The sequence below is a fragment of the Somniosus microcephalus genome, chromosome 7, assembly GCF_052327205.1.
Source record: "Somniosus microcephalus isolate GS21.2 chromosome 7, FLI_Smic_1.0, whole genome shotgun sequence".
Lineage (NCBI taxonomy): Eukaryota > Metazoa > Chordata > Chondrichthyes > Squaliformes > Somniosidae > Somniosus > Somniosus microcephalus.
The window spans coordinates 267,556,032-267,582,517 of NC_140993.1; the positions used below are offsets into that span (position 1 = coordinate 267,556,032).

The following is a 26,486-nucleotide window of genomic DNA, read 5'->3' on the forward strand; positions in this document are numbered from 1 at the left end:
TCTGACTCTTCCCTTCCCTTCCTTGACTTCTCCGTCTCCATTTCTGGCGATCGGCTTTCAACAAACATCCACTACAAGCCCACCGACTCCTACAGCTACCTGGACTACACTTCCTCCCACCCCGCTTCCTGTAAGGGCTCTATTCCATTCTCCCAGTTTCTCCGTCTCCGCCGCGTCTGTTCTGACGATGCCACCTTCCACACCAGTGCTTCAGACATGTCTTCCTTTTTCCTAACCGAGGATTCCCCTCTACCGTGATTGACACGGCCCTTGACCGTGTCCGTTCTATCTCCCGCACTTCTGCTCTCACCCCTTCCCCTCCCTCCCAGAACCACGATAGGGTTCCCCTTGTCCTCACCTTTCACCCCACCAGCCTCCACATTCAACGGATCATCCTCCGCCATTTCCGCCACCTCCAACGTGATCCCACCACCAAACACATCTTCCCCTCACCTCCCCTTTCAGCATTTTGAAGGGACCGCTCCCTCCGCGACACCCTGGTCCACTCCTCAATCACCCCCAACAGCCCTGCTCCTTCACCTGGCACCTTCCCGTGCAAGCGCAGGAGATGCAACACATGCCCTTTTACCTCCTCCCTTCCCACTGTCCAGGGCCCCAAACACCCCTTCCAGGTGAAACAGCGATTTACTTGTACTTCTTGCAATCTAGTATACTGTATTCACTGCCCACGATGGGGTCTCCTCTACATTGGGGAGACCAAACGCAGATTGGGCGACCGCTTTGCGGAACACCTCCGTTCAGTCCGTAAGGGTGACCCCGAGCTGCCGGTCGCCTGTCACTTTAATTCACCGCTTCACTCCCACTCTGATCTCTCTGTCCTCGGGCTATTGCATTGTTCCAATGAAGCTCGACGTAAGCTCGAGGAACAGCACCTCATCTTTCGATTGGGCACTTTGCAGCCTGCTGGACTCAACATCGAGTTCAACAATTTCAGATAATTATCCCTGCCCCCATTTTTCATGCAGTATGATTTTTGCCATTCCCATTTGCAACATTTTATCTTTCCTGCCTCTTACAAAAGTACAGGGTGTTCTTTCTATTCCTTCCTCCCCTCCTAAACCGCCCCCCCCCCCCCCCACCCCCAGTCTCTGCACCTGCTTAATATCTGTTACATCTCCAGCTTTTTCCAGTTCTGATGAAGGGTCCCAGACCTGAAACATTAACTCTGTTTCTCTCTCCACGGATGCTGCCTGGCCTGCTGAGTGTTTCCAGCATTTTCTGTTGTTATTTCTCTATGACCTCTGCTCCCTATTGGGAGTGCTAGATCACAGAATCGCCCCTACTGTAATTTACAAGTAGATCAAATGCAGTTTTTTGTGGGACACTACTAGCAAAGCCACTTACGAATGGGCCACACATCTGACAGGATTCCACCAATCACTGAACGTTGAATTGACCAGAAGTGATACAGTTGTGCAAGATTTTTGCCACCCAAACTTTGGTACTATTAGAACAGTTTCAGCAAAGATTATAAGTATTAAGTGGAACTAGAAACAGAAGTAGAAAAATAATGGAGTGTGCAAAACCATTTTAAGGGATGTGGAAAGGAAATATATTTCTTTGAGAAATAGAGAGATATCACGACCAAGACCATAATGGCTCAGGGAAGATTGCGTGTAGCCTGTGACAGACCAAATGTCCGTTCTTCATTCCATGCTTAATGCACTTATCTGCACAAGTGCCAGACAATGACCATCTCCAAAAAGAGTCTAACTACCTCCCCATGACATTCAATGGTATTACCATCGCTGAATCCCCCACCATCAACATCCTGGGGTTGGCATTGACCAGAGACTCAACTGGATCAGCCACGTAAATGCTGTGGCTACTAGAGCAGGTCAGAGACTGGGTATTCTGTGTCGAGTGTCTCACCTCCTGACTTCCCAAAGCCTCTCCACCATCTACAAGGCACAAGTCAGGAGTGTGATGGAATACTCTCCACTTGCCTGGATGTGTGCAGCTACAACAACACACAAGACATCATCCAGGACAAAGCAGCCCGCTTGATCGGTACCCCATCCACCAGCTTAAACGTTTACCACCTCCACCACTGGCATACCGTGGCTGCAGTGTGTATTATCTACAAAATGCACTGCAGCAACTTACCAAGGCTTCTTCGACAGCACCTCTCAAACCCGCGACCTCCACCACCTAGAAGGACAAGGGCAGCAGGTGTTTGGGAACACCATTACCTCCCAGTCACACACCATCAAGACTTGGACACATTGGCTGTTCCTTCATTGTTGCTGGATCAAAATCCTGGAGCTCCCTCCCTAACAGCACTGTGGGAGTACCTTCACCACACAGACTGCAGCGGTTCAAGGCGGTGGCTCACCACCACCTTCTCAAGGACAACTAGGGATGGGCAATAAATGTTGGCCTTGCCAGTGACGCTCGCATCCTGAAGAATGATAGAAAAAAAATCTCTGCTGAAGGAGTACTGACCTGAAAAGGATAGCTTGGTTGCTATTGTGCTGTACTGTAGGGCTGAGCAGTGACAGATCATTTCTGCAGGTGTACTTTTCAGAAACATTATTAGAACTTTGCATTTCTGTTCTTTATTTTTCAAACAAAACCTTCAGGAATTTTATGTTGAGCATTTTTGACTTTTTCAAAAATGGTGCGAAAACGAAAACATTTGCCAGAAATCGGAAAATAAAACTAAGTGGCAGTTTTATTTAAGTTTGATGGTTAGAAGTTTGTTTGAGTATTGGAACCCCTATGTTTTTGAAAGAGCGACAGTAAAAGGTGGTAATCACAGTCCACCCCGGATAATTCAACATCGTGCTTTTGCACGAAAATAATTTGAATTATAAATTGTAAATAACACAACAAAATGGGAATTTAGTGCTAAATAATAGAATGATAAAATAAATGCTATTCCAGTAAATATCCCCCCCCCCCCGTGGTCCTCCCTTGGATCTGGTTCTCTTTCACCTTCCTTCTTTGCGCCACTGTTGAGTGGGCAGCAGATGCTCAGTGCACTCGCAGGCTTGCTCAGCCTATGTCTACCTTCCAGGAAGGGCTACAAAGAGGCTTGCCCTCAGCACACTGCCGCAACCGTCTGTGCCTTCAGGAAACGCCGTGCCAAATCATTGTGCATTTCACAGTCCACTTCCTTTAACGTGCGATTGGCTGCTTCGAGAATCCAGCAATGCACGCGATTAGCTGAATGAGAAAACTAATATTGAATACCAATGGCTGAATAGAAAATGCAGTAGCACACCCCATTGGCTGATTGAGAAATCCAAATGATTGGCTGAAGCGGAAGTGTATGCATTTACTGGATGCAGTATTTCCAGTTCTTGAATAGAACAAATGTGTGTTTATCAGGTAATAAATTTCAACAAAAAAAAAATTACCATGAAAGAGAAAGCACTGCTGACTTCCAGAACTAACTCAGTAAAGATTTTTTTAAAAGCACACCGGGCTCCTGTATTATATATATTTATTATGGATGATCTCTGTAAAAGCAGTGTGAGCTGGAAAACCAAAGACCCCAGAATCCCATCTCTCTTTTGTTTGGCAAAGTTCATAACTCTTTCTCATAGAATGAGTAGCACAGTTATAAGCATGCCTTGCCTGAAAGGCTCCATGACAGATGTGTCAGTAAAGCCCTCTCCCGCCTTACTGCCGTGGCAGTCCTTAGCTTGCACCTATTACAGGCAATCTGTCCCACTTAAGAAGCTCTGGACATCCTGGGAGTCAAGACTTGCTGTCATGGGTCTCTGTCCTTCCTTCCTATGCTGTGCGTCTGGGGAATGAACATTCACTGGGTGCAAAGCGCAGAAGAAACAGCCTCCTCATATGGAAGTTAGCAAACACTTGGGACAGCCTGAGCTAATCAGGAGCAGTATCGTGGTTTTGTAAAGGACAGGTCGTGCATGATTAATTGAACAGATGAATGGAACTTTCTACGTTTAATAAGGTGCCACATGGGGGGGGAAATTCAGTTGTTTGCGCCTCCCGTTAGCGCCTTAAGAGGGCACTAATGGGGCGCAAAGCAACTAGCGGCCGAGCGCGGCGATGTTTGCGCCGCTCGCGAAATTAACTAGACATTTTGCGGCGGCGCTAAACACTACCGCCACAGTCTCCTGCACCGGCAGATTGTGACGTCCGTCAAGTGCGCAACGCCCCGTTAGCGCCCTGGACTGGATATTGAGTGGCGCCCCCTGCCTTACTGCCTGCCGCTAGCAACGACAGGTTGAGGAGAGCGTTATGCTGTCAGAAAGGGACTGGGGGAGCGCTATTTAAAGGCGACCGCTTACTGCCTTTTTTTGTCGGTGACATTTTTGCACCATGCATTCTGAGAGAGAGAGAGAGACTTCTGGAGAGATTCAACGCTGTGTGAAGGAGTTTTGGGTACTGAGCAGCACTTTGCAGGTTCATTTTGATTTGCCCTTCCTTGCTTCGCCAGCGCTCTGAGGTAGCGCCTCACTCCGCGGCCTTTGCGCCTTAAGACAGGTGTGAAGCGCCTGATTTAGCACTCCAATCACCTCCAGGGGTGATAAAAGCCAAGTTTGCTGTCGGAGGTGATAATTAGCGCCAGGCGCTAAACTTTGCGCACGGCCGATAACTGCGCCCCAAATGGGGCGATACCGAATTTTTCCCCCATGATGTAAAAGGGAGTGGGGCAGCATGGATAGAGCGAAGGCTAGGGGGCAGAAAGGAGTCCAAGCAAATGGTTGTTCTTCAAATTGACATGATGTGGGTAGTGGTGTGCCCCAGGTATATGACCTTTAGTTTGTACTTTCTATGAATGATCTGGATGTAGGCACATGGGGAATGACATTGGAGTTTGCTGATGATGCTGAATTAGCAGAGATGGCAAATTGAGGAAGCGTGCTGGAGACTGCAGGATGGTATGGCTGGGTTCGGAAAGTGGGCAGATGTAGAGAAATGTGAAATATGCATGATGTGTATCCTAAATGGTAAGGTCCTTAACGCAGAGTGGGGGAGCAGAGAGAGCTGGGATTCAGATACGTAGGTGGGAGTACAGGTTGTAAAAGGGGCAACAGGAATTCTGGGTTTTATACGTACATGAAACTTTGTGCTATCTGGCACCGACGGGACCGAGCTGTTGCCGTCCCATCAAAACTGCCGGACAAACCAGCGGTAATGTTGAAACATACGGAGATTTTGAGCTCCGTATCTGGCAACAAACCCTGTTGCTTAGCAACAGCTTCTAAACAGTCGGGCGTACCTTGCTGAAGCTGTTGCTAAGCTACAGAGACGCTTGCGAGACCTTGCAGAGCCTGCCTGGCGGGGAAAAAAAAGCAACGGAAAAAAAAAAACCTAACAAAACGGCTCCTGATTTTTGCCGGTGGCTCGAGCATTCCGGACAGTTAACCTCTGGATAAACCAAAGTTTCCTGTAATGGCAATGAATATAAAAGCATGGGAGTGATGTTGCATTTGTACAAGACATTACTTGGGCCATAGTTAGAATATTGTGTGCATTTCTGGGAATCTGCATGTAGGAAGGGTATTAGAGCCTCACTGATTCACTAGAACACTGAGAGATGAAAGATTGTTCCCACTGGTTGGCTGGGCACAGACTAAGGGTTATCGCTAGAAGAATGAAGGAAGGAGTTGGAATAATTTTTTCACACAATGGCCTATTAGAAGAAATGACATTTACACAAGAAGAAATCACAAGAAACCCCACAGTGCAGATAGAGGCCATTTCGGCCCATCGAGCCTACACCGACACATATCCCACCCGATCCCCGTAACCCCTACACCAACACAAATCCCACTCTATCCCCGCGTATTTAATCCCCCTAACACTAAGGGTCAATTTATCATAGCCAATCAACCTAACCCGCACATCTTTGGACTGTGGGAGGAAACCGGAGCACCCGGAGGAAACCCACGCAAACACGGGGAGAATGTGCAAACTCCACACAGACAGTCACCCGAGGCCGGATTCGAACCCGGGTCCCTGGCGCTGTGAGGCAACAGTGCTAACCACTATGCCACCGTGGCATCTTTCACAACCTCAGGATGTCCCAAAACGCTTCACAGCGAATGAAGTATTTTTGAAGAGTTGACACTGTTGTAGTGAGGGAAATGCAACAGCCAATTTCTGCACAGCAAGATCCCACAATAATCACTAGATGGTCAGTTTTGGTGATGTTGGTTGAAGGATAAAATGTTAACCAGTATAACTCCCCTACTATTCTTCGACTAGTGCCATGGAATCTCTTTCGTCCACCTGAGAGACAGACAGTGCAGCACTCCTTCAGTACTGCACTAGGGTATCAGCCTGGATTATGTGCTCAAGTGTCGAGTGGGACTTGAACCCACCACCTTCTGACACCTTGGAGTGGAAGCACACTATTCGAACATGGAATACTTTACTAGAAGTGGCTGAGGCACAGAGTCTATAATATCATTTAAAATGGAATTAGAAAAGTGCTTGAAAGAGAAGAATATAAAAGGATACAGGGAGCAAGCAAGGAAATGCGATTTTGGACAGATAGCTCCATTTGAAAAGCTAGCAATGAGTTGCATAGCCTCATTCCAAGCTGTAAATGATATGGTTCTATGAGTATTTAATAGCATGATAGCTTTTTTAAATGTTTAAATTTAAAATGATATTTTTATCCACGACCACTTATGATTTATTAAAATTGATTTAAATAATGAACTTGGGAGCAGGACATTCCTGGTACTTCCAGGATGTTGGCGATGTAGTTTCAGTGGGAATACAGACTGGGATCTGGATGCTGCGGGTCCCGTGCTATTAAGGGGTGGTGGCTTCACCTGTCACTCACGAGGCTAGCGGCGTGAGAGGAGCAGGATCAGGGCAGAGACTCCCAACGCCAGCAGTTTCCCCTACCCCATCCCCAGAGGGATCCAGCTTAGGATTGGTGGTTGTACATGCCACCCCAGCGAAAGATAAAAGTGGACCCTACCCGGGAGTCCAGGCTGGCACGATGGCCTAGGCACCCAAAGAAATAAAGTGCTGTTATTCTTTTAGTTATTTAATTGTGGCTCTTTTACAACTGGGGCTACAGGGGACACTAACTTCTTTGAGGGAGTGCGGGGGGGGGGGGTGAGCGGTGGAATGACACCTGTGAAGTTTAGGGTCAGTGACAGAGGTTGGGCACATCTTGGCACTACTGGAGTGCCTCTTCCTCACCTCCCTGGGTAATTTTCAGCATCTGAATATATTCATTCGTGTGCAGCCGAGTCACTTCAGCAGCCTTTAATCTGAGTCCCCCCCGCCCCCCATCCTTCGAATATTGAAGTTTAGCAAACAGGGATTTGCACCTTTTTATTGCTAAACTCTTTTTACTCGCTGTGTACGCTGTGCTTTCCTAATCGTTCGGTGTTTGGTTGTTTTTTAACATGCTTTAGAACAAAATCTTTTATGAACATTTCAAGAAATGGTAATCGATTTAATTTTTTATTTACAGACTTTGAAGGAGCTGATTGGTTTGTTAAAAGGAAGCTCTCCTGAAAGCGTGGAGGAGTAAGTGTCCATAATGTGTTAGCGTGGGCTTTGAAATGCAACAAATTGAGCTTCTGCCACAGAGATTTTAAAATGAGGAACAAATGAAAAGATAAGTTGAAAGTTGTAATCCTACAAACTTCCAATCTGCATTTGAGCTCAACGGGGCCAGAAATCCTCGGATCCCCTCTGTCATCATGAGTGTGATGGAGCAGATATCCCGCTGTACCTGCCCCCTCCTCTCCTGACTCCACAGAATGTCAGAGATTAGGGCAGGGTTAACCCATGTCATTATTTCAGTCAGGTGCCCCCACCAGTATTGATGCACCTTGGGCATCCAAAAGAACTGGGCCATAGGAGGACAGATTGGGCAGATTAAAAGTCTTTAAAATCAAAACAGAAAATGCTGGAAATACTCAGCAGGTCAGGCAGTATCTGTGGTGAGGGAAATGGAGTTAACGTTTCAGGTTAATCGACCTTTCGTCCGAACTGGAAGATAGTTAGAGATTTAACAGTTTATAAGCAAGTACAGAGGCAGGGATGGGGGGGAGGAGACGAAAGAACAAAAGGGGACGGTCTGTGATAGGGTGGAAGGCAAGAGTGATTAAATAAAAAAAGGGATGATGGTGCAATGTGTAATGGGTCAAGTAACAGCAGAACCGTTGCTAGCACCTGCTGTCTGAGAAAATGGAAGAGGTGGTTATGATCTAAAGTCGTTGAACTCAATGTTAAGGCTAGAATTTGGTCTCTTATAACATTTAACGTGTTATCAGAGACAGGTTTGCTATGATGCTGCCGACAGTATTCTGGGATGTCCAGGCCAAGACCCAGGTCTGGACACCCCTTTGGGCCCTCTGTGGACCTGGACGGCAGGCGCTCTCTGGTGTCCAGATCACCAGGGCGTTTATGAGATGGGAGCCGCTGGAATTCTGGCAGGAGATGCCCCTCCACCGGCCCTGCCTCCTTCATAACGTCAAAGGGGAGAATGTGATGGACGAAACTTATTGCCCTCACGGGCCCCAGTGGGAATTCCTCCCCCCAGGGCAACGTCATGGCGGAAAGCCGAGCTTTATGGGTTCCGCATGATGTCGTCTCTAGCCCCCTCGCCATCGCAGCCCCCCCCCCCCCCGCTCCAGTCCTTTGGTGCGTTAGGAAACTTAATCAAGGAAAGAGAGACCTTTTTGAAGCCCATCTGTTATTGGATGCAGTCATTGTCTCTCTTAAAGTTTTAATTAGTAATTAAAATGTGTATTTTCTTTTTTTTTAGAAGGAGGTTTTCAACCCGTGGAGAGGTAAAACACTTTTTTACACTTCATGATCAAACTTTAGGAGTTATTGCTACATGGCTGATTTTGACATTTGGGTTTATTACATATTACAAAAACATTACATTGAAAACTTCTGGTCATTCTCTTGCCCTTATTTTAGTGGCTGAGAACCATTTTTCTGTAGATTTTAAGCGACATCAATCTAATTTTTCCCTGATCCGTTGTTGTCCATAACTATAATTAAACATAGAAGATAGGAGCAGGAGTAGGCCATTCGGCCCCTCGAGCCTGCTCCGCCATTCAATGCGATCATGGCTGATCATCCAAATTCAGTACCCTGTCCCTGCCTTCTCCCCATATCCCTTGATCCCTTTAGCCTTAAGAAATATATCCAACTCCTTCTTGAATATATTTAATGAACTGGCCTCCACCGCCTTCTGTGGTAGAGAGTTCCACAGGTTCACCACTCTCTGGGTGAAGAAATTCCTCCTCATTTCTGTCCTAAATGGCCTACCCTTTATCCTTAGACTGTGTCCCCTGGTTCTGGACTCCCCGACCATCGGGAACATCCTTCCTGCATCTAGTCTGTCCAGTCCTGTCAGAATTTTATAAGTTTATAATTACATGACCTGACTGCAAGCCTGTCTCAGCTGGGCCAGTCACAGAGCCGCTTTGACAGCAGTCAATGAGGAAGCCCGATCCAGGCAGCCTCTTGCTGTGAAAGAGACATTGGCCCAGAAATTCGGGTCGGGGGCTTCCCGCGGGTGTAAGCCCCCGACCTGCACTTACCTTGCGCGCCGGCAGTTGAGCTGTAGGGCCCCGTGGAATTCCGCTCCAGGGCCTGGCCCAGCTGCCGGCGCGCAGTGCTTGTGTGTCCCAGGGGCGTAGTTAGTGCGATGCGTCCCCTGGGATCACGTGAGCCATGGGCAGCCAATCGGAGGAGGGAAAAGCCCATTCATAAGATTGACAGGTAGACCTGTCAAAACTTATAAATACTATGGGCCCAAAATAGCAGTAAACCTTCAAATAATTTTTTTTTTAAATCACACTTTTTAAATAAACTATAAATTACATTAAATAACTATTTTAAACAATAATTTAAATTTTTAAAAAAAATAATTTTATATTATAACGGGGCTAAAAATAAACTTACCTTGCTTTAAAGTATTTAAAAATAATAAACCTGTGGAAAAAATGTTTTAATTTTAATTAATTGACCACTTACCTTGCAAAAAGCAGGCCTTACGCCTGCTTTTTAAATGTAAATCCTGCAGGCTTACCCTCCTGGGAAAACCTGTTTTAAAAAAAAAAACTAAGTTCAAAGCGCATGCGCAGCCTCCCCTGCGCGCGCGTTCGACCTCTGAACCTCTTCGTTCAGAGGATCGGAAGTGCCGGTTTCCCGCGCATGCGCAGTGCATGCAGGAAACCGGCAATTCCATTCGGCCTACGGGTGAGTACCCCGTGCGTACTCACCCGGGGAGACCCGAATTTCTGGGCCATTACATTGTGAGTAAATGGGATGTCATTGGGTTTTCACTGCAGCTGATGATCTTCTTGCCATTTCTCACTGCACAAAAGTTCACAATAGAGAATAAATGAAGGAGTTTACAGAAAATTTGCCCTGTATATTTAGGGCCCAAAGTTCTTGGGTGATGGGAGGGCGCAAAATGGGCAGATCCCCCGTGGATGGCTAGAAATTTGGCACAGAACCCGGATGGGACAGGCTTCTGCTCCATTTTGCCTCCGACATAAATCCTGATTTGTGGGGGAGGTGGGAGCAGCTTCTGTTTGACGCCCCTATCTCTGCAGCCAGCACTGGAGGCGTGTTTAGGGGCATTCCCAGGCTACCTCTGGAAATCCATCCAGTTGGCCACTCTTATGCCCACTGCGCACAGGGCCGAGGTCTGTACTGACCCCAAAAATACTTCCGAACGAAGGTCATCAATCCCAGAGGGGATCAGCTGCCATTAGAAGCCAGGCCCTGGTTTCCCTTCGGAGAGAAATAGAAAAAGAATTCTGCTGACCATTCAGCCGATGAGGGCCTCTGGCTTCTCAATGGAGCAGCAGGGCGCTGCTTTTATTTTCTGCTGGGCAATCTGTAGTGCTGCCCCCAATATTGAAATGACCCCGGATTGGGGATTTGGGATGGGGTCAACCTCTAGTCAATGACCTGAGGTCCCGCTCCATTGCATTTCCGGCACGGAGCGGCGACCCTGTAATTTTTATTATTTGTTCACGGGATGTGGGCGTCGCAGGCAAGGCCAGCATTTATTGCTCATCCTTAATTGCCCTTGAGAAGGTGGTGTTGAACCGCCTTGTTGAACCCCTGCAGTCCCTGTGGTGAAGGTACTCCCACAATGCTGTTAGGTAAAGAGTTCTAGGATTTTGACACCGTGACGCTGAAGGAACGACAATATATTTCCAAGTCAGGCTGGCGTGTGACTTGGAGGCGGTGGTGTTCCCTTGCGCCTGTTGTCCTTCTTGGTGGTGGAGGTTGAGGGTTTGGGAGGTGCTGTCGAAGAAGCCTTGCTGAGTTTTTGCAGTGCGTCTTGGGCCTAATTTAGGGCCTAAATCTCTAGACCGGATGTATTGGAGGGCTTGTAGATATTTGAAATCATCGTACCTGTTGCTGATAGATTGAAAGTGTGTAACATCAAGGTGTCATTTGTGTTTCTGTCTCCACAGCTTGTCTATCATGTTTTGCAGTTAGTAGCGTTTATAGTCCTGGCCATTCTCATCATGAGACTCAAACTTTTCCTCACACCTCATATGTGCATCATGACTTCTCTAATTTGTTCCAGACAGGTAAGATAAGCTTCATCAATGAAGTTTAATATTGTTACTTCCACCCATTTGTTCAACCCAGCCCCCAGACCCGGTTACATGACGGTAAGTTGAAATCTTCAGCAAAAGTAGCTGTATTGTATTGGTGTAAGCAACAAACTTTCGACTTTGCATGTTTTAATTTCAAATCTGCAATGTTTTGGGGTTTTCTTTGCCTCACTGGAAAGCTCTTCACTGATGATCTGCTCTCTACACTGCCCAATCTAGAATCAGAACAATGGACCCGCTAACTGAATTTAAAAGGTTTAGTACATGGCTGAATGAGTGGTGTTTGATTTTAATAACATGTAGCATTTAATCTGGTAGATTTTGTTCAGGTTGGAATTAAAAACTTGAAGAAATATGTTAAGAGTACAGGGACAGGGCGGGACTTGGGAATAGCATCCCTGGAATCGCAATGGGGGCCAAATATCTTCCTCCTGTGCTGAGATTTCTGTGATTTTTTGAGAATATTTGGATTAAAATCATCAAGTCAGCAATATAAATTCATTAATATTGTATTCAGTAGTACAAATTATGAGTTTTGTTATAAGCAGAATTAAACCTTGCACTTACGATGTGATCTTGGATGTGATTGTCAGATAGTGATATTACACTCTAAATCAGCACTCATTGTCCTACACTATATTGCCTCACAGCGCCAGGGACCCGGGTTCGAATCCGGCCTCGGGCGACTGTCTGTGTGGAGTTTGCACATTCTCCCCGTGTTTGCGTGGGTTTCCTCCGGGTGCTCCGGTTTCCTCCCACAGTCCAAAGATGTGCGGGTTAGGTTGATTGGCTAGGATAAATTGACCCTTAGTGTTAGGGGGATTAAATACGTGGGGTTACGGGGATAGGGTGGGATATGTGTTGGTGTAGGGGTTACGGGGATCGGGTGGGATATGTGTCGGTGCAGGCTCGATGGGCCGAAATGGCCTCTATCTGCACTGTGGGGTTTCTGTGATTCTGTGACTATATGCTGTGGAATGAGACAGCGCAGTAGAAAATAGGGACATTACAATTGAAATTGGTGCTAGCTAGGTAACTTTCTTGGGGTGAATGCGCACTCCACAAGCTTAGCGTCAATGTGAAGCCAAAACCACTTTGCACTGATGCCAAACCGGGTGCATGAATTGAGAGCCAAGTTCCGCACTTAATGTGAAGCAAAGTACAGGAAACTTTCTTTTATCCGGCACGGACGGGACCGACGTGGTGCCAGTTCATCAAAAATTCCGGATAACCGAACGCTAGAGTAAAAGATACGGAGCTGAGAGCTCCGTATAAAGCAACAAACCCTGTTGCTTACAGCTTCAGAACAATAGGCACAAGTTGCAAGCGTCTCTGTAGCTTAGCAACAGCTGCAGCCACACCCTTGCACAGCAACAAATGGAGTAAAAAAAGTGATAAAAGTTACCTGAACCTACTCCTGAATTTTGCCGGTTAACCGACATTTCCGGTTATTTAGGGGCCCTTTAATCGAAAGTTTCCTGTAGAGTGACACCACCTATAAGGGTTCCGTCCGCTTGGATTCAGAGTCATGTTCTATCCTAATGCTCAAATTCTGGCTGCATTTATACTTTGCCGTGTCAGTGCGAAGCCAAACTGCTTCACACCAACACTGCAGTCAGGGTGACTGCAGCTTTACATATGGGGACAGACACAAGGTTGGAGGAGAATGTCCTTTATTGCGTGTGCTTAATTCTGGAAAAAGAAATTATCAGCAATTCTGATCATTTGCTGCTGACTTTTCCCTGTGTGTTTTCCATAACACAAAATAGCGGAAGAATCTACAGTAAGCCTTGACCTTTTATATAGGTTTGTGAAATAGAATAACTTCTTTTGAATCACTGACTCCGTATAAAACACCTTGGTTGTTGGTATTTGTGCACTGGATGCATTTATTCTTCAAATTATCTCTCTCCTCTGTCTCTCTATACACCTACTCAGTATTTTCTTGACCAAAGTAAAAGATGTTGCATTGGAGATTGTTTCACGCTTTTTGTTTCTCCTTCCTTTTGTGAAGCTTTTTGGCTGGATTCGAAGTAAAACCAATCACCAGATAATTGTGTGTGTAATGCTGGCAACAATGGCTGTACAGGGGGCAATAAACCTGCACGAGCAGTGGAGCATCATTGGAGAATTCAGCAACTTCCCTCAGGAGGAATTATTAGAGTGGATTAAAGAAAACACCAAAAAGGGTGAGTGTTACAAAAGTGACTTTTGCGAAGAAACTGTGCCTTTAGCCCTCTATAGGGCTACATACCAATCAATGCATTCTTGTTTAACTATCTTATTTTACAAACGTAAACAGCTGTGTAGAGTAGGACTCGTTTGCGATACATCCTTTAGGCACTCAAAGTACCCGATCAAAATCTCCCAAACGGAACATATTTCAATCACCTGTTGTGGGGGAGGTAACTGGTAGATTCTGCCTCCGGGGCTCATGAGCACTGCAGCTTCTTTTATCGAGTTTTTGTGCTCATTAAATGAGGAATGTTACTGCTGGGAATGAAGCTTTCCCCATTTCAGGTGCCCATCAGACACTCCCAGTCAGATATGCAGATCACGTAACCAATTGCAGAATGAAGTTCTGACTGCTCTGTTGTAACAATGTTCCCTAGTCATAACCTCAGAACTGGTTGCTTAATGCGTCTATTTCACATTCCAGCATCCACAGTATTTTGCTTTTGGCCTTAATGCACCTATTGCATTGTGATATTTCCATTTACCACATGCAACTTTCTCTGTAGCCCAGCTAGGTGAGATTGCTAATTTAGTATCCAATTAGTGTGTTAGACCCATATCTACTAACAGCTGAATTGAAATTTGTTTCATGTAAGAGTTCCTGCAGCTCACAGGGAGAGGAGTCACCCATCAGTCTAGGTTGGGTTTAACTTGCGATACCACAACAAAGGCAGTTATATTGGAAGGTTTTTTTTCCCCTTCCTCATTCTGTGAACCTTTTGACTGGATTACCTAATTTTCCCTTCTAAGAACATAAGAAATAGGAGCAGGAGTAGGCCATTTGGCCCCTTGAGCCTGCTCCGCCATTCAATACGATCATGGCTGATGATCTACCTCATCTCCATTTTCCTGCACTATCCCCATATCACTTGATTCCCTTAATATCCAAAAATCTATCGATCAGTGTCTTGAATATACTCAACGACTGAGGCTCCACAGCCCTCTGGGGTAGAGAATTCCAAAGATTCACCACCCTCTGAGTGAAGACATTTCTCCTCATCTCAGTCCTAAATGGCCAACCCCTTATTCTGAGACTGTGACCCTGGTTCTAGGCTCCCCAGCCAGGGGAAACATCCTCCCTGCATCTACCCTGTCAAGCCCTGTAAAAATTCTGTATGTTTCAATGAGATCACCTCTCATTCTTCTAAACTCCAGAGAATATAGGCCTAGTCTACTCAATCTCTCCTCATAGGACAATCCCCCCATCCCAGGAATCAGTCTGGTGAACCTTCGTTGCACTCCCTCTATGGTAAGTATATCCTTCCTTAGGTAAAGAGACCCAAACTGTACACAATACTCCAGGTGTGGTCTCACCAGGGCCCTATATAATTGCAGTAAGACGTCTTTACTCTTATACTCAAATCCTCTTGTAATAAAGGCCAACATACCATTTGCTTCAATAAAAACAGAAAATGCTGGAAATGCTCAGCATGTCGGGCAGCATCTGTGGAGAGAGAAACAGAGTTAACGTTTCGGGTCGACCTGAAACATTAACTCTCTTTCTCTCTCCACAGATGCTGCCTGACCTGAGTTTTTCCAGCATTTTCTGTTTTTATTTCAGATTTCCAGCATCCACAGTATTTTGCTTTAGTAATACCATTTGCTTTCCTAATTACTTGCTGTACCTGCATGTTAACTTTCAGTGATTCATGTACAAGGACACCCAGGTCCCTCTGAACACCTACATTTCCCAATCTCTCTCCATTTAAAAATACTCTGCTTTTTTAATTTTCCTACCAAAGTGGATAACTTCACATTTCTCCACATTATATTCCATTTGCCATGCTCTTGCCCACTCACTTAGCTTGTCTATATCTCCTTGAAGCCTCTTTGCATCCTCCTCACAACTTACATTCCCACCCAGCTTTGTATTATCAGCAAACTTAGTTATATTACATTTGGTCCCCTCATCCAAATCATTAATATAGATTGTGAATAGCTGAGGCCCAAGCACTGATCCTTGCGGTACCCCATTAGTTACAGCCTGCCAACCCGAAAATGACCCGTTTATTCCTACTCTCTGTTTTCTGTCTGTTAACCAATCCTCAATCCATGCTGGTATATTACCCCCAATCCCATGACCCCTATTTTTTTGTTCAATCATCTCTTGTGTAGCACCTTATTGAATGCCTTCTGAAAATCCAAATACACCACATCCACTGGTTCCCCCATATCTATTCTGCTAGTTACAACCTCAAAAAAACTCCAACAGATTTGTCAAACACGATTTCCCTTTCATAAATCCATGTTGACTCTGCCCAATCCTATTATTATTTTCTAAGTGCCCTGTTAGTACGTCCTTAATAATAGATTCTAGCATTTTCCCTACTAGTGATGTCAGGCTAACTAGTCTGTAGTTCCCCGTTTTCTTTCTCCCTCCTTTCTTAAGTAGTGGGGTTACATTTGCTACCTTCTAATCTGCAGGAACCATTCTAGAATCTATGGAATTTTGGAAAATGACAACCAGTGCATCCAGTATTTTTTTTTATTCGTTCATTTATGGGATGTGGGCATCGCTGGCAAGGCCAGCATTTATTGCCCATCCCTAATTGCCCTTGAGAAAGTGGTGGTGAGCTGCCTTCTTGAACCGCTGCAGTCCCTGTGGTGAAGGTACTCCCACTGTGCTGTTAGGGAGGGAGTTCCAGGATTTTGACCCAGCGACGATGAAGGAGCAGCGATATACTTCCAAGTCAGGATAATGTGTGACTTGGAGGGGAATTTGGAGGTGGTGGTGTTCCCATGTGCCTGCTGCCCTTGTCCTTCGAGGTGGTAGAGGTCACGGGTTTGGGAGGTGCTACCAAAGAAGCCTTGGCGAGTTGCTGCAGTGCATCTTGTAGATGGTACACACTGCAGCCACGGTGCGCCAGTGGTGGAGGGAGTGATTGTTTAAGGTGGTAGATGGGGTGCCAATCAAGCGGGCTGCTTTGTCCTGGATGATGTCGAGCTTCTTGAGTGTTGTTGGAGCTGCACTCATCTAGGCAAGTGGAGAGTATTCCATCACACTCCTGACTTGTGCCTTGTAGATGGTGGAAAGGCTTTGGGGAGTCAGGAGGTGAGAGACTCGCCGCAGAATACCTAGCCTCTGACCTGCTCTTGTTGCCACGGTATTTAGGTGGCTGGCCCAGTTAAGTTTCCGGTCAATGGTGACCCCCCAGGATGTTGATGGTAGGGGATTCAGCGATGGTAATGCCGTTGAATGTCAAGAAGCGGTGGTTAGACTCTCACTTCTTGGAGATAGTCATTGCCTGGCACTTCTGTGGTGCGAATTTTACCTGCCACTTATCAGCCCAAGCCTGAATGTCATTCAGGTCTTGCTGCAGGCGGGCATGGACTGCTTCATTATCTGAGGAGTTGCGAATGGCACTGAACACTGCAGTCATTGGCAAACATCCCCATTTCTGACCTAATGTTGGAGGTAAGGTTATTGATGAAGCAGCTGAAGATGGTTGGGCCTAGGACACTGCCCTGAGGAACTCCTGCAGCAATGTCCTGGGGCTGTGATGATTGTCCTCCAACAACCACAACCATCTTCCTTTGTGCTCGGTATGACTTCAGCCAGTGGAGAGTTTTCCCCCCTGATTCCCATTGACTTCAGTTTTACTAGGGCTCCTTGATGCCACACTCGGTCAAATGCTGCCTTGATGTCAAGGGCAATGACTCTCGCCTCACCTCACCTCTGGAATTCAGCTCCTTTGTCCATGTTTGGACCAAGGCTGTAATGAGGTTTGGAGCCGAGTGGTCTTGGCGGAACCCAAACTGGGCATCAGTGAGCAGGTTATTGGTGAGTAAGTGCCGCTTGATAGCACTTTCGACGACATCTTCCATCACTTTGCTGATGATTGAGAGTAGACTGATGGGGCGGTAATTGGCTGGATTGGATTTGTCCTTTTTGTGGACAGGACATACCTGGGCAGTTTTCCACATTGTCTGGTAGATGCCAGTGTTATAGCTGTACTGGAATAGCTTGGCTAGAGGTGCGGCTAGTTCTGGAGCACAAGTCTTCAGCATGATAGCCGGGATGTAGTCGGGGCCCATAGCCTTTGCTGAATCCAGTGCGCTCAACCGTTTCTTGATATCATGTGGTGTGAATCAAATTGACTGAAGACTGGCTTCTATGATGGTGGGGACCTCAGGAGTAGGCCAATATGGATCATCCACTCGGCACTTCTGGCTGAAGATGGTTGCAAATGCTTCAGCCTTGTCTTTTGCACTCACTTGCTGGGCTCCACCATCATTGAGGATGAGAATGTTCATGGAGCCTCCTCCTCCTGTTAATTGTCCACCACCATTCACGACTGGATGTGGCAGGACTGCAGAGCTTTGATCTGATCTGTTGATTGTAGGATCGCTTAGCCCTGTCTAGCATGCTGCTTCTGCTTTTTAGCATGCATGTAGTCCTGTGTTGCAGCTTCCCCAGGTTGGCACCTCATTTTTAGGTACGCCTGGTGCTGCTCCTGGCATGCTCTTCTACACTCCTTATTGAACCAGGGTTGGTCCCCTGGCTTGATGGTAATGGTAGAGTGAGGGATATGCCGGGCCATGAGGTTACAGATTGTGATGGAATACAATTCTGCTGCTGCTGATGGCCCACAGCGCCTCATGGATTCCCAGTTTTGAGCTGCTAGATCTGTTCTGAATCTATCCTATTTGGCACGGTGGTAGTGCCACACAACATGATGGAGGGTGTCCTCAGTGTGAAGACGGGACTTCGTCTCCACAATGACTGTGCGGTGGTCACTGTTACCAATGCTGTCATGGACCGATGCATCTGCGACAGGTAGATTGGTGAGGATGAGGTCAAGTAAGTTTTTTCCTCGTGTTGGTTCTCTCACCACGTGTCACAGGCCCAGACTGGCAGCTGTGTCTTTCAGGACTCGGTCAGTAGTGGTGCTACCGAGCCACTCTTGGTGATGGACATTGAAGTCTCCCACCCAGAGTACATTCTGTGCCCTTGCTGCTCTCCGTGCTTCTTCCAAGTGGTGTTCAACATGGAGGAGTACTGATTCATCAGCTGAGGGAGGGCGGTAGGTGGTAATCAGCAGGAGGTTTCCTTGCCCATGCTTGACCTGCAGCCATGAGACTTCATGGGATCCGGAGTCAATGTTGAGGACTCCCAGGGCCACTCCTTCCCGACTGTATACCACTGAGTGCCGCCACCCCTGGTGGGCCTGTCCAACCGGTGGGACAGGACATACCCAGGGATGGTGATAATACTGTCCACTATCTCTACAGCCATCTCTTTCAAAACCCTAGGATGTATGCCATCCGGTCCAGGGAATTTATCGGCTTTCAGTCCCATTAATTTCTCCAGTACTATTTTTTTTACTCGTACTAATTTCTTTCAGTTCCTCATTCTCGCTAGACCCTTGGTTCTCCACTATTTCTGGGAAGTTTTTTACGTCTTCTACCGTGAAGACAGACACAAAGTATTTGTTTAATTTCTCTGCCATTTCCTTATTCCCCATTATAATTTCTCCTGTCTCAGCCTGTAAGGGACCCACATTTACTTTCACTAATCTTCTCCTTTTTACATAGTTATAGAAGCTTTTACATTTCTTGGTCCTCCTTTGCTGAATTCTAAAATCCTCTCGATCCTCAGGCTTACTATTTCTCGCAACATTATAAGCCTCTTCCTTTGATCTAATACTATCTTTATCTTCTCCTGTTAGCCAGGGTTGGACCACTTTTCCTGTGGGGTTTTTGTGCCTTAAAGGAATCTATAATTATTGTAAATTATGTATTCTTTAAATTCTAGTCATTGCTTGTCTACCATTATACTTTTTAATGTAGTTTCCCAATCTACCGTAGCCAACTCGCCCCTCATACCTACGTAGTTTGCTTTGTTTAGATTTAAGACCCTAGTTTCAGATATATTATGGTCACTATTCCCTAAAGGCCCCTTTACTACAAGGTTATTAATTAACCCTTTCTCGTTGCACAATACTAGATCTAAAATAGCCTGTTCCCTAGTTGGTTGCTCAAAATACTGATCTAGAAAACTATCTTGCATACATTTCATGAATTTGTTCTCTGCACTATTTCTGCAAATTTGGTTTGCCCAGTCTCTGTGTAGATTAAAGTCCCCCATGATTACTGTATTAACTTTGTTACATGCGCCTCTAATTTTCTGATTTATACTCTGCCCTACATTACAACTACTGTTTGGGGGTCTATAAACAACTCCCACCAATGTGTTCTGCCCCTTGCTGTTTCTTGATTTTCGGAGCGAAGATCCTTTCTCTCTACTGTCTTTATCCCATCCTTTATTATCAGGCCTACCCCTCCTCCTTTTCCATTTTGCCTATCTCTTCTAAAAGTTAAGTATCTTGGAATATTTAGTTCCCAACCTTGGCCACATTGCAACCACGTCTCCGTAATGGCTATTAGATCAAATCCATTCATTTCTATCTGCGCTATTAATTCATCTATTTTGTTGCGAATGCTTCGCGCATTCAGATATAGTGCCTTTAGCTTTGACTTATTTCTATTTGTCCCTGATGTCACCTTAGTCACTGATGCCCTATTACCTTTGTTACTCTCTCTGTCCCTTCCTGACCCACTCTGCTTATTTTTACCCAGAACTCTACTCTGCTCTAGAGCCTTGACAATTCTCTTGCTGCTTTTAAATTTACTCTTTCCTGAATCCTCCCACCCCGCCTTCATTAGTTTAAAGCCCTGTCTACTGCCCTAGTTATTCGGTTTGCCAGGACACTGGTCCCAGCCCCGGTTTAAGTGGAGCCCGTCCCAACGGAACAGCTCCCTCTTTCCCCAGTACTGGTGCCAGTGCCCCATGAACTGAAACCCCTTCCTCCCACACCACACTTTGAGCCACGCATTTAAACCTCAAATCTGTTTGTCCCTGTGCCAATTTGCACGTGGTTCAGGTAACAATCCAGAGATTATTAGCTTTGAGATTCTGTGTTTTAATTTGGATCCTAGCTACTCAAACTCCCTCAGCAGAACCTCATTCCTAGTTCTACCTATGTTGTTGGTTCCTACGTGGACCACAACAACTGGATCCTCCCCCTCCCACTCCAAGTTCTCCTCCAGCCGCGAGGAGATGTCTTTAACCCTGGCACCAGGCAGGCAACACAACCTTCGGAACTCGCGGCTGCAGAGAACAGTATCTATCCCCCTGTCAATACTGTCCCCTATCACAACTACATTCCCTTTCACTCCCCCCACTTGAATGGCCTCCTGCACCATGGTCAGCTTGCTCATCCATCCTGCAGGCTTTTCCTTCATCCACACAGGCAGCAAGAACCTCATACCTGTTGGACAAGGGCAAAGGCTGAGGCTCCTCCAGCACTTCACCTGGGTTCCCCTTACCTGCCTGAGTTGCAGTCACACCCTCCTGTCCCTGACCACTAACCAGACCTGTACCACTGCCTAACCTAAGGGGTGTGACTGCCTCCTGGATCAAAGTGTTCAGGTAACTCTCCCCATCCCTCATGCCCCGCAATGTCTGCACCTCAAGACTCCAGCTCAAAAACTGAGTTGAAGGTCCTCAAGATGCAGGCACTTACTGCAAACGTGGTTGTCTGGGATCACAATGCTCTCCACAAACTCCCACATGCTGCAGTTGCGGCACACCGCCTGCACTGCCATCCCTATCGAACCTTGATTTATTTAATTAAATTTGTGATTAGGTAGCTTAGTTTACAGTGTGGTTTCTTGACTACTTACTTGATCTAGATTAAGTTAAGGGTATTGAAATTAAATATCTACCTGTAACACAAAGCACTACAAGAAGTGTCGGCAAAAACCAGCAACTCCTTCACCCTCTTCTCCGAATTCCCCCCAAAAAACACTCTGTTTAAGTACACTCTGTTTCCTCCAATCCAGAAACTTAAAAAGAGTGGTGAAAGATAATGGGGGGGCGATGTTTCTCAGCCCTGTGCTTGGGAACTTGGGGCTCAGTCGTTCCTGCATTTTTTAAGATAGCTAAAATGTGTCCTTTACCGGCTGAAGCTTTGATTTGCTTCTCTCTGCTCTTCCCGTAGCCTTTAACGCGTCTTCCCCTGTGACTGTACTCTTGCTGCTGCAGAAATTTAAGATGGCGGCATTAGTCCAAGCAAAAGTCAGGGTGCCCCTGCAGTTAGCCCTTGAGGTAGTAGGGGAAAGGGAAGCACATTGGTGAGGAGCCGGGGGTGAATTATTTTAGATAAAGCTGTGTTGGTGATCTATTATAGCGATTCTGACTGTGGAGGGAAAGGGAAAATGAGTGAGAGTGTGGAAAGAGGGTGCTGGTTTGACTGAGGCTTCCCTTGTTATTAAGGTGGGGATGGAGTAGTTGTGTGGTCAGGAGAAGGGAACCGGTCATTTGGTGCCCATTTGCCTAGAATTTAAAGTGGTGTAGACAGCAAAAAAAGTGGTAGAGTTTCAGGGGCAGTGCTATTCAGGCACAAGACATTTAACGTCCATTTTTCCCCCGCTTTACACCTGTAATTGGGGTGCTATTTGGGAGCAGAGCAGAGAAAAATGTACCCTATTGTATTTGTGTGTGTGTGTGTATATACAGACTGACAAGGTCTTAATTATATTCCATTTTATTTTGAAACTGAAAACTAATGACTTTTAAAGGTAGATATTAATAAAATGGAGGTGTTGATGAGCTATAAAATCATTCCTTCACATTCAGATGCTGTGTTTGCTGGAGCTATGCCCACAATGGCAAGCATCAAGTTATCTACAGGACGACCTATTGTAAATCACCCACACTATGAAGATGCAGGGCTGAGGTTAGTAGTCTTTTGCTGTTCCCTCACTATTACACTCAAAGTGTGATAACTTTAGGCAATGTACTGAATTACACAGGGGTGTAATAGCCGGTTGGGAATTAATTCCTATTACGAGTCGATTCCCATGGCTTTTTGCTCTGGTAGTCGAGACAAGTACGGTGTTTAGCTGTAGCAGAGTTAGAGGGTGGGGCTAATTGGACTAGGGCTCACAAGATATAATTCAGTTCCCAATGTAAGGTTATGCATTCTCTGATTTTACATACTATTTATAGTTAGACTGTAATACTTGCAGCACCTTGGGACGTTGAGTTGCTTGCAGCTTAGGAGTTTCTGTGACGTGTAGGCTGAGAAGCTGGGATACGCAGACCTACTCCCCGCATTACCACCACTGGCAGGAGGGTATAATTACAGTGTGGCCAGTTTATTTGAGCAGTTCCCATTATTAAAGTGGACATAAGAATTTATAATAGAAATAAATGCACTTTTTGACATTTAAGGAACACAAAACAGAATCTACAACAGGTATGTAATCAGTAGTCACTTTTTTCTGTTTCACTCATGCACGCTCACTCGTGCAGGCTCTCATTTGTACATGGTCTCTCTCTCTCTCTCTCACACACACACACTTTGTCTTTTTAAAAAAAATGCTTAATATGAACTTTACCTAAACGAAGCTTTTGAAATTTGTCGTCCAGCTTTTCTTCAAATAATTTTGAAAAGCTGAGTAGAAATTGAAGAACAATATTCCATCAGTGTAGCTGACTGAACCGTAGTGACACATCCTTGGAAATTAGTACACGCTCAGACTGCACAATCCAAATTCAGGTCACAGCATCATGGCTCTTGGGCACAAATATCAAATCCAAGCCCAGGCTATTGTGAGATGCTGAGGTCTTCAAGTAAAAACTTTAATGAAGTCATTAAAAACACAAAAAACAATAATGAATAAATTTAATCATACTATTTTAAAATCGGTAAGTTTTTGAATTTTCATTTTGTTTAAATCCTTATTTTAGACATTAGAAATTTCAGTTACTGAGGAAAAATAGACAGATAAAAACTTTTTAGAAAACATTTTGAGCGATTTGTGGAGAGAAGATATTACTGCACTGCTTTGTGGTCAGATTATGCAAATTGTTTTAGTTCTACCTTCTCTGTTTTTACTTTTATTTTCACTGTGCCTCATTTTTCTAATTTAAATAACTCTTCATTTCTCTGTTTATCTGTTTGCCCAATTCATTCGCTCCTGTCCTGTCCTAGCTCCTGCATGTAGAATAGCTCCCATCTTCCCCAGAATGCTCCACAAAATGGAAACTTTTTTCCTGACCCCATCCCTTTAGCCATGTGCTGAGCTCCTCACTCCTAACTATCTTTCCCTATTCTAGCACATGGCTAGGGGTAAATCCAGAGATTACCATCCTTGAAGCCCTGTTCCTAAACCTGCTTTCTAATCTCCTGAGCTCCATTTGCAGGATTTGTGCCTTTCTTTTACTATGTCATTAGCTTGAACCATGATGACTGGCTCCTGACCTGTCCCTCCCCTTGCATAATCTTTTCCAGTCTCTCTGATCTTGGTACTCAGGAAGCAACAAAAAATCTGGAGAACTTAGTCTGGACAGCAAAAGATAATGTCCGCTTCTCTAATTGTTGAGTCTCTTATTTATTACTGCATTCCTCACAGAATTATTAACCCCTCCCCAGCAACTCACAGATTTTAATCCATTTGATGATCCTGTTCTGAGTTTCCCCTCCCCCACTAGGAAACCACTGCCTCCAGATTTGTTGGGGAAGGCCATTTGCTCTGGACTTTTCTGCTGTAGCCTGTCTCTCTTTGCATTCCCTGACCTATGAATGATCATCATTCCTTCCTCCAGCACTGCCAGGTCCCATCTCCCAGCAAGGTGACAGCCATCTGAAACAAGCCACTTTCCCTCTTCCATGTCTCCAACTCCCACCTCGGATTCTGAAATCCTGAGTTCAAGCCATTTCAGTTGGAGGCGCTTCCCGCAGGTGTGTTTGTCTAAGTTAACATCTGTTACACGTACCTCCCTATCCTGCAGGATTGACCCATCACTGTCCCTTCCTGTGCTGCCGTTCTTACTGGAAATGATAGTTAAGTTTATATTTTTATCTACTGTACTGAAATTTGAATGAAACTGCTCTGCTCCTCATTCAGCCCCCCCCCCCCCCCCCCCGTCAAATTCCCATTATGGAAGTACTGTTTTTGCCCCGCCCACAGCTCGAATTCGAAAATATATCAAAATCTCTGCTTGTTCTCAAATAGGGAAAGAACAAAGCAAGTGTACGCTATGTATAGTCGGAAGTCAGTGGAGGAAGTGAAGAATGGGCTCATCAGATTGGGCATAGACTATTTTATTTTTGAAGATTCCTGGTGTTTGAGAAAAACAAGGTAAATGTCTGATTTAAAGCTTTTCTGATCATCATTTTCTTTTTCCTCTTTAAATTGTTCATTGATCCAACCGAAATATAAATTTGAGGATAATATTGCCTCAGTTATTTTTCTTCTGTTGGTACTTGTTCCTGTTGTGTGCAACAGAATAAATTAATTCCGTAGCATTTATTTCTGTGTTCCATGATTCATTTGTGTTTAAATGAATGATCCTTCTGTAACACCTGTAAAGTTTTAATTTAAAATTATTGCAGAATGGGCATTAGATTGCACCCCTTTAACCTCAGTGGCCAGTGTACGCACTGCCATCTGAAACAAGCGCCTCTCCCTCTTCCATGTCTCCAACTCCATCTCAGATTCTGAAAACTTGAGCTCAAGCCATTTCAGTTAGAGCCGGTGGGGAGAGGATTGATATTTAAACTGGTGGTGGGGTTAGGTTACCAATCAAGCGGACTGCTTTGTCCTGGATGGTGTCGAGCTTCTTGAGTCTTGTTGCAGCTACACTCATCCAGGCAAGTGGAGAGTTTTCCATCATACTCCTGACCTGCCTTGTAGGTGGTGGAGAGGCTTTGGGGAGTCAGGAGATGAGCCACTTGCTACAGAATACCCAGCCTCTGGCCTGTTCTAGTGGCCACAGCATTTATGTGGCTGGTCCAGTTGAGATTCTGGTCAATGGTTATCCCCAGTATGATGGTAAGGGATTTTTGGCAATGGTATTGCCATGGGGAGGTGGTTAGACTGAAATCCAGTCCATTAAACTCAACATCTTTTGGTTTATTTCTGCCCTTTTTATTCGAATAGTTCATTTGAGTGCTGATATTAGAACTGTAAGTACTGGTGTGGAGGAATACATGGTGACGTGAGCGCTGAATTAGTGGCATCCGGTCAGAACCACGCACAGACAGTAAAGTTGATGCTAACGGGTAGCACCTGACTGGCTTGTAAACCCAATCAATTTAATGACACCAATTACTGGCTATGGGCTCTTCCAACTCAGAATTTTGGACCTCAATGTCTATTTAAAATGAATGTAACATTGTTTTGAGTAATAATGCAGGGAAGTTATTTGCACAAGCCTTTGCTTACAGGGTTAATTAACTGAATTATGTTTCTCACAGGCCTGGTTGCAGTATGCCAGAAATTTGGGATGTGGAAGATGTGCAAAATGCGAAGAAAATTCCCCTGTGTTCTGTTCTTTCCCAGTCGCCCGGTCCCCACTTTACTCCTGTGTTTCAGAATGAAGTTTACAAAGTCTTAAAGATAAAGAAAAGCCTCAACTGGATATAGAAGTCCGTGGTAATTTGGATGAACAGAGGATTTCAAGGGCAAGTCTGGTTGAACATTTCTGTGCAGGTGAAATATCCCAAATTGCTTGAACATGGCAACAGGAGGTGTGAATGAAGATGGAAACAAATGTAGAAGTATATGATCTTTGTAAGTGTTTCTTTATAAACAGTATTTTAATGTCTTTACGGAGTTATGCATATGTGATTATTCTCAATAAAGATTTTGTGAGTAAAA

General features: G+C 45.3%; 1 protein-coding gene across 1 annotated transcript in view; it reads left to right on the plus strand.

Moving 5' to 3' along the window:
• dpy19l1l (dpy-19-like 1, like (H. sapiens)) overlaps positions 1-26,486 on the plus strand; it is a 98,168-nt gene extending 71,682 nt beyond the window's left edge. Inside the window, exons 16-22 of the mRNA XM_085993736.1 lie at positions 7,445-7,500; positions 8,747-8,771; positions 11,433-11,552; positions 13,594-13,768; positions 22,456-22,555; positions 24,840-24,965; positions 26,084-26,486. Coding sequence (XP_085849862.1) covers positions 7,445-7,500; positions 8,747-8,771; positions 11,433-11,552; positions 13,594-13,768; positions 22,456-22,555; positions 24,840-24,965; positions 26,084-26,252 — 771 coding nt within the window. The 3' untranslated portion in view covers positions 26,253-26,486. The remainder of the gene's footprint in view (positions 1-7,444; positions 7,501-8,746; positions 8,772-11,432; positions 11,553-13,593; positions 13,769-22,455; positions 22,556-24,839; positions 24,966-26,083) is intronic.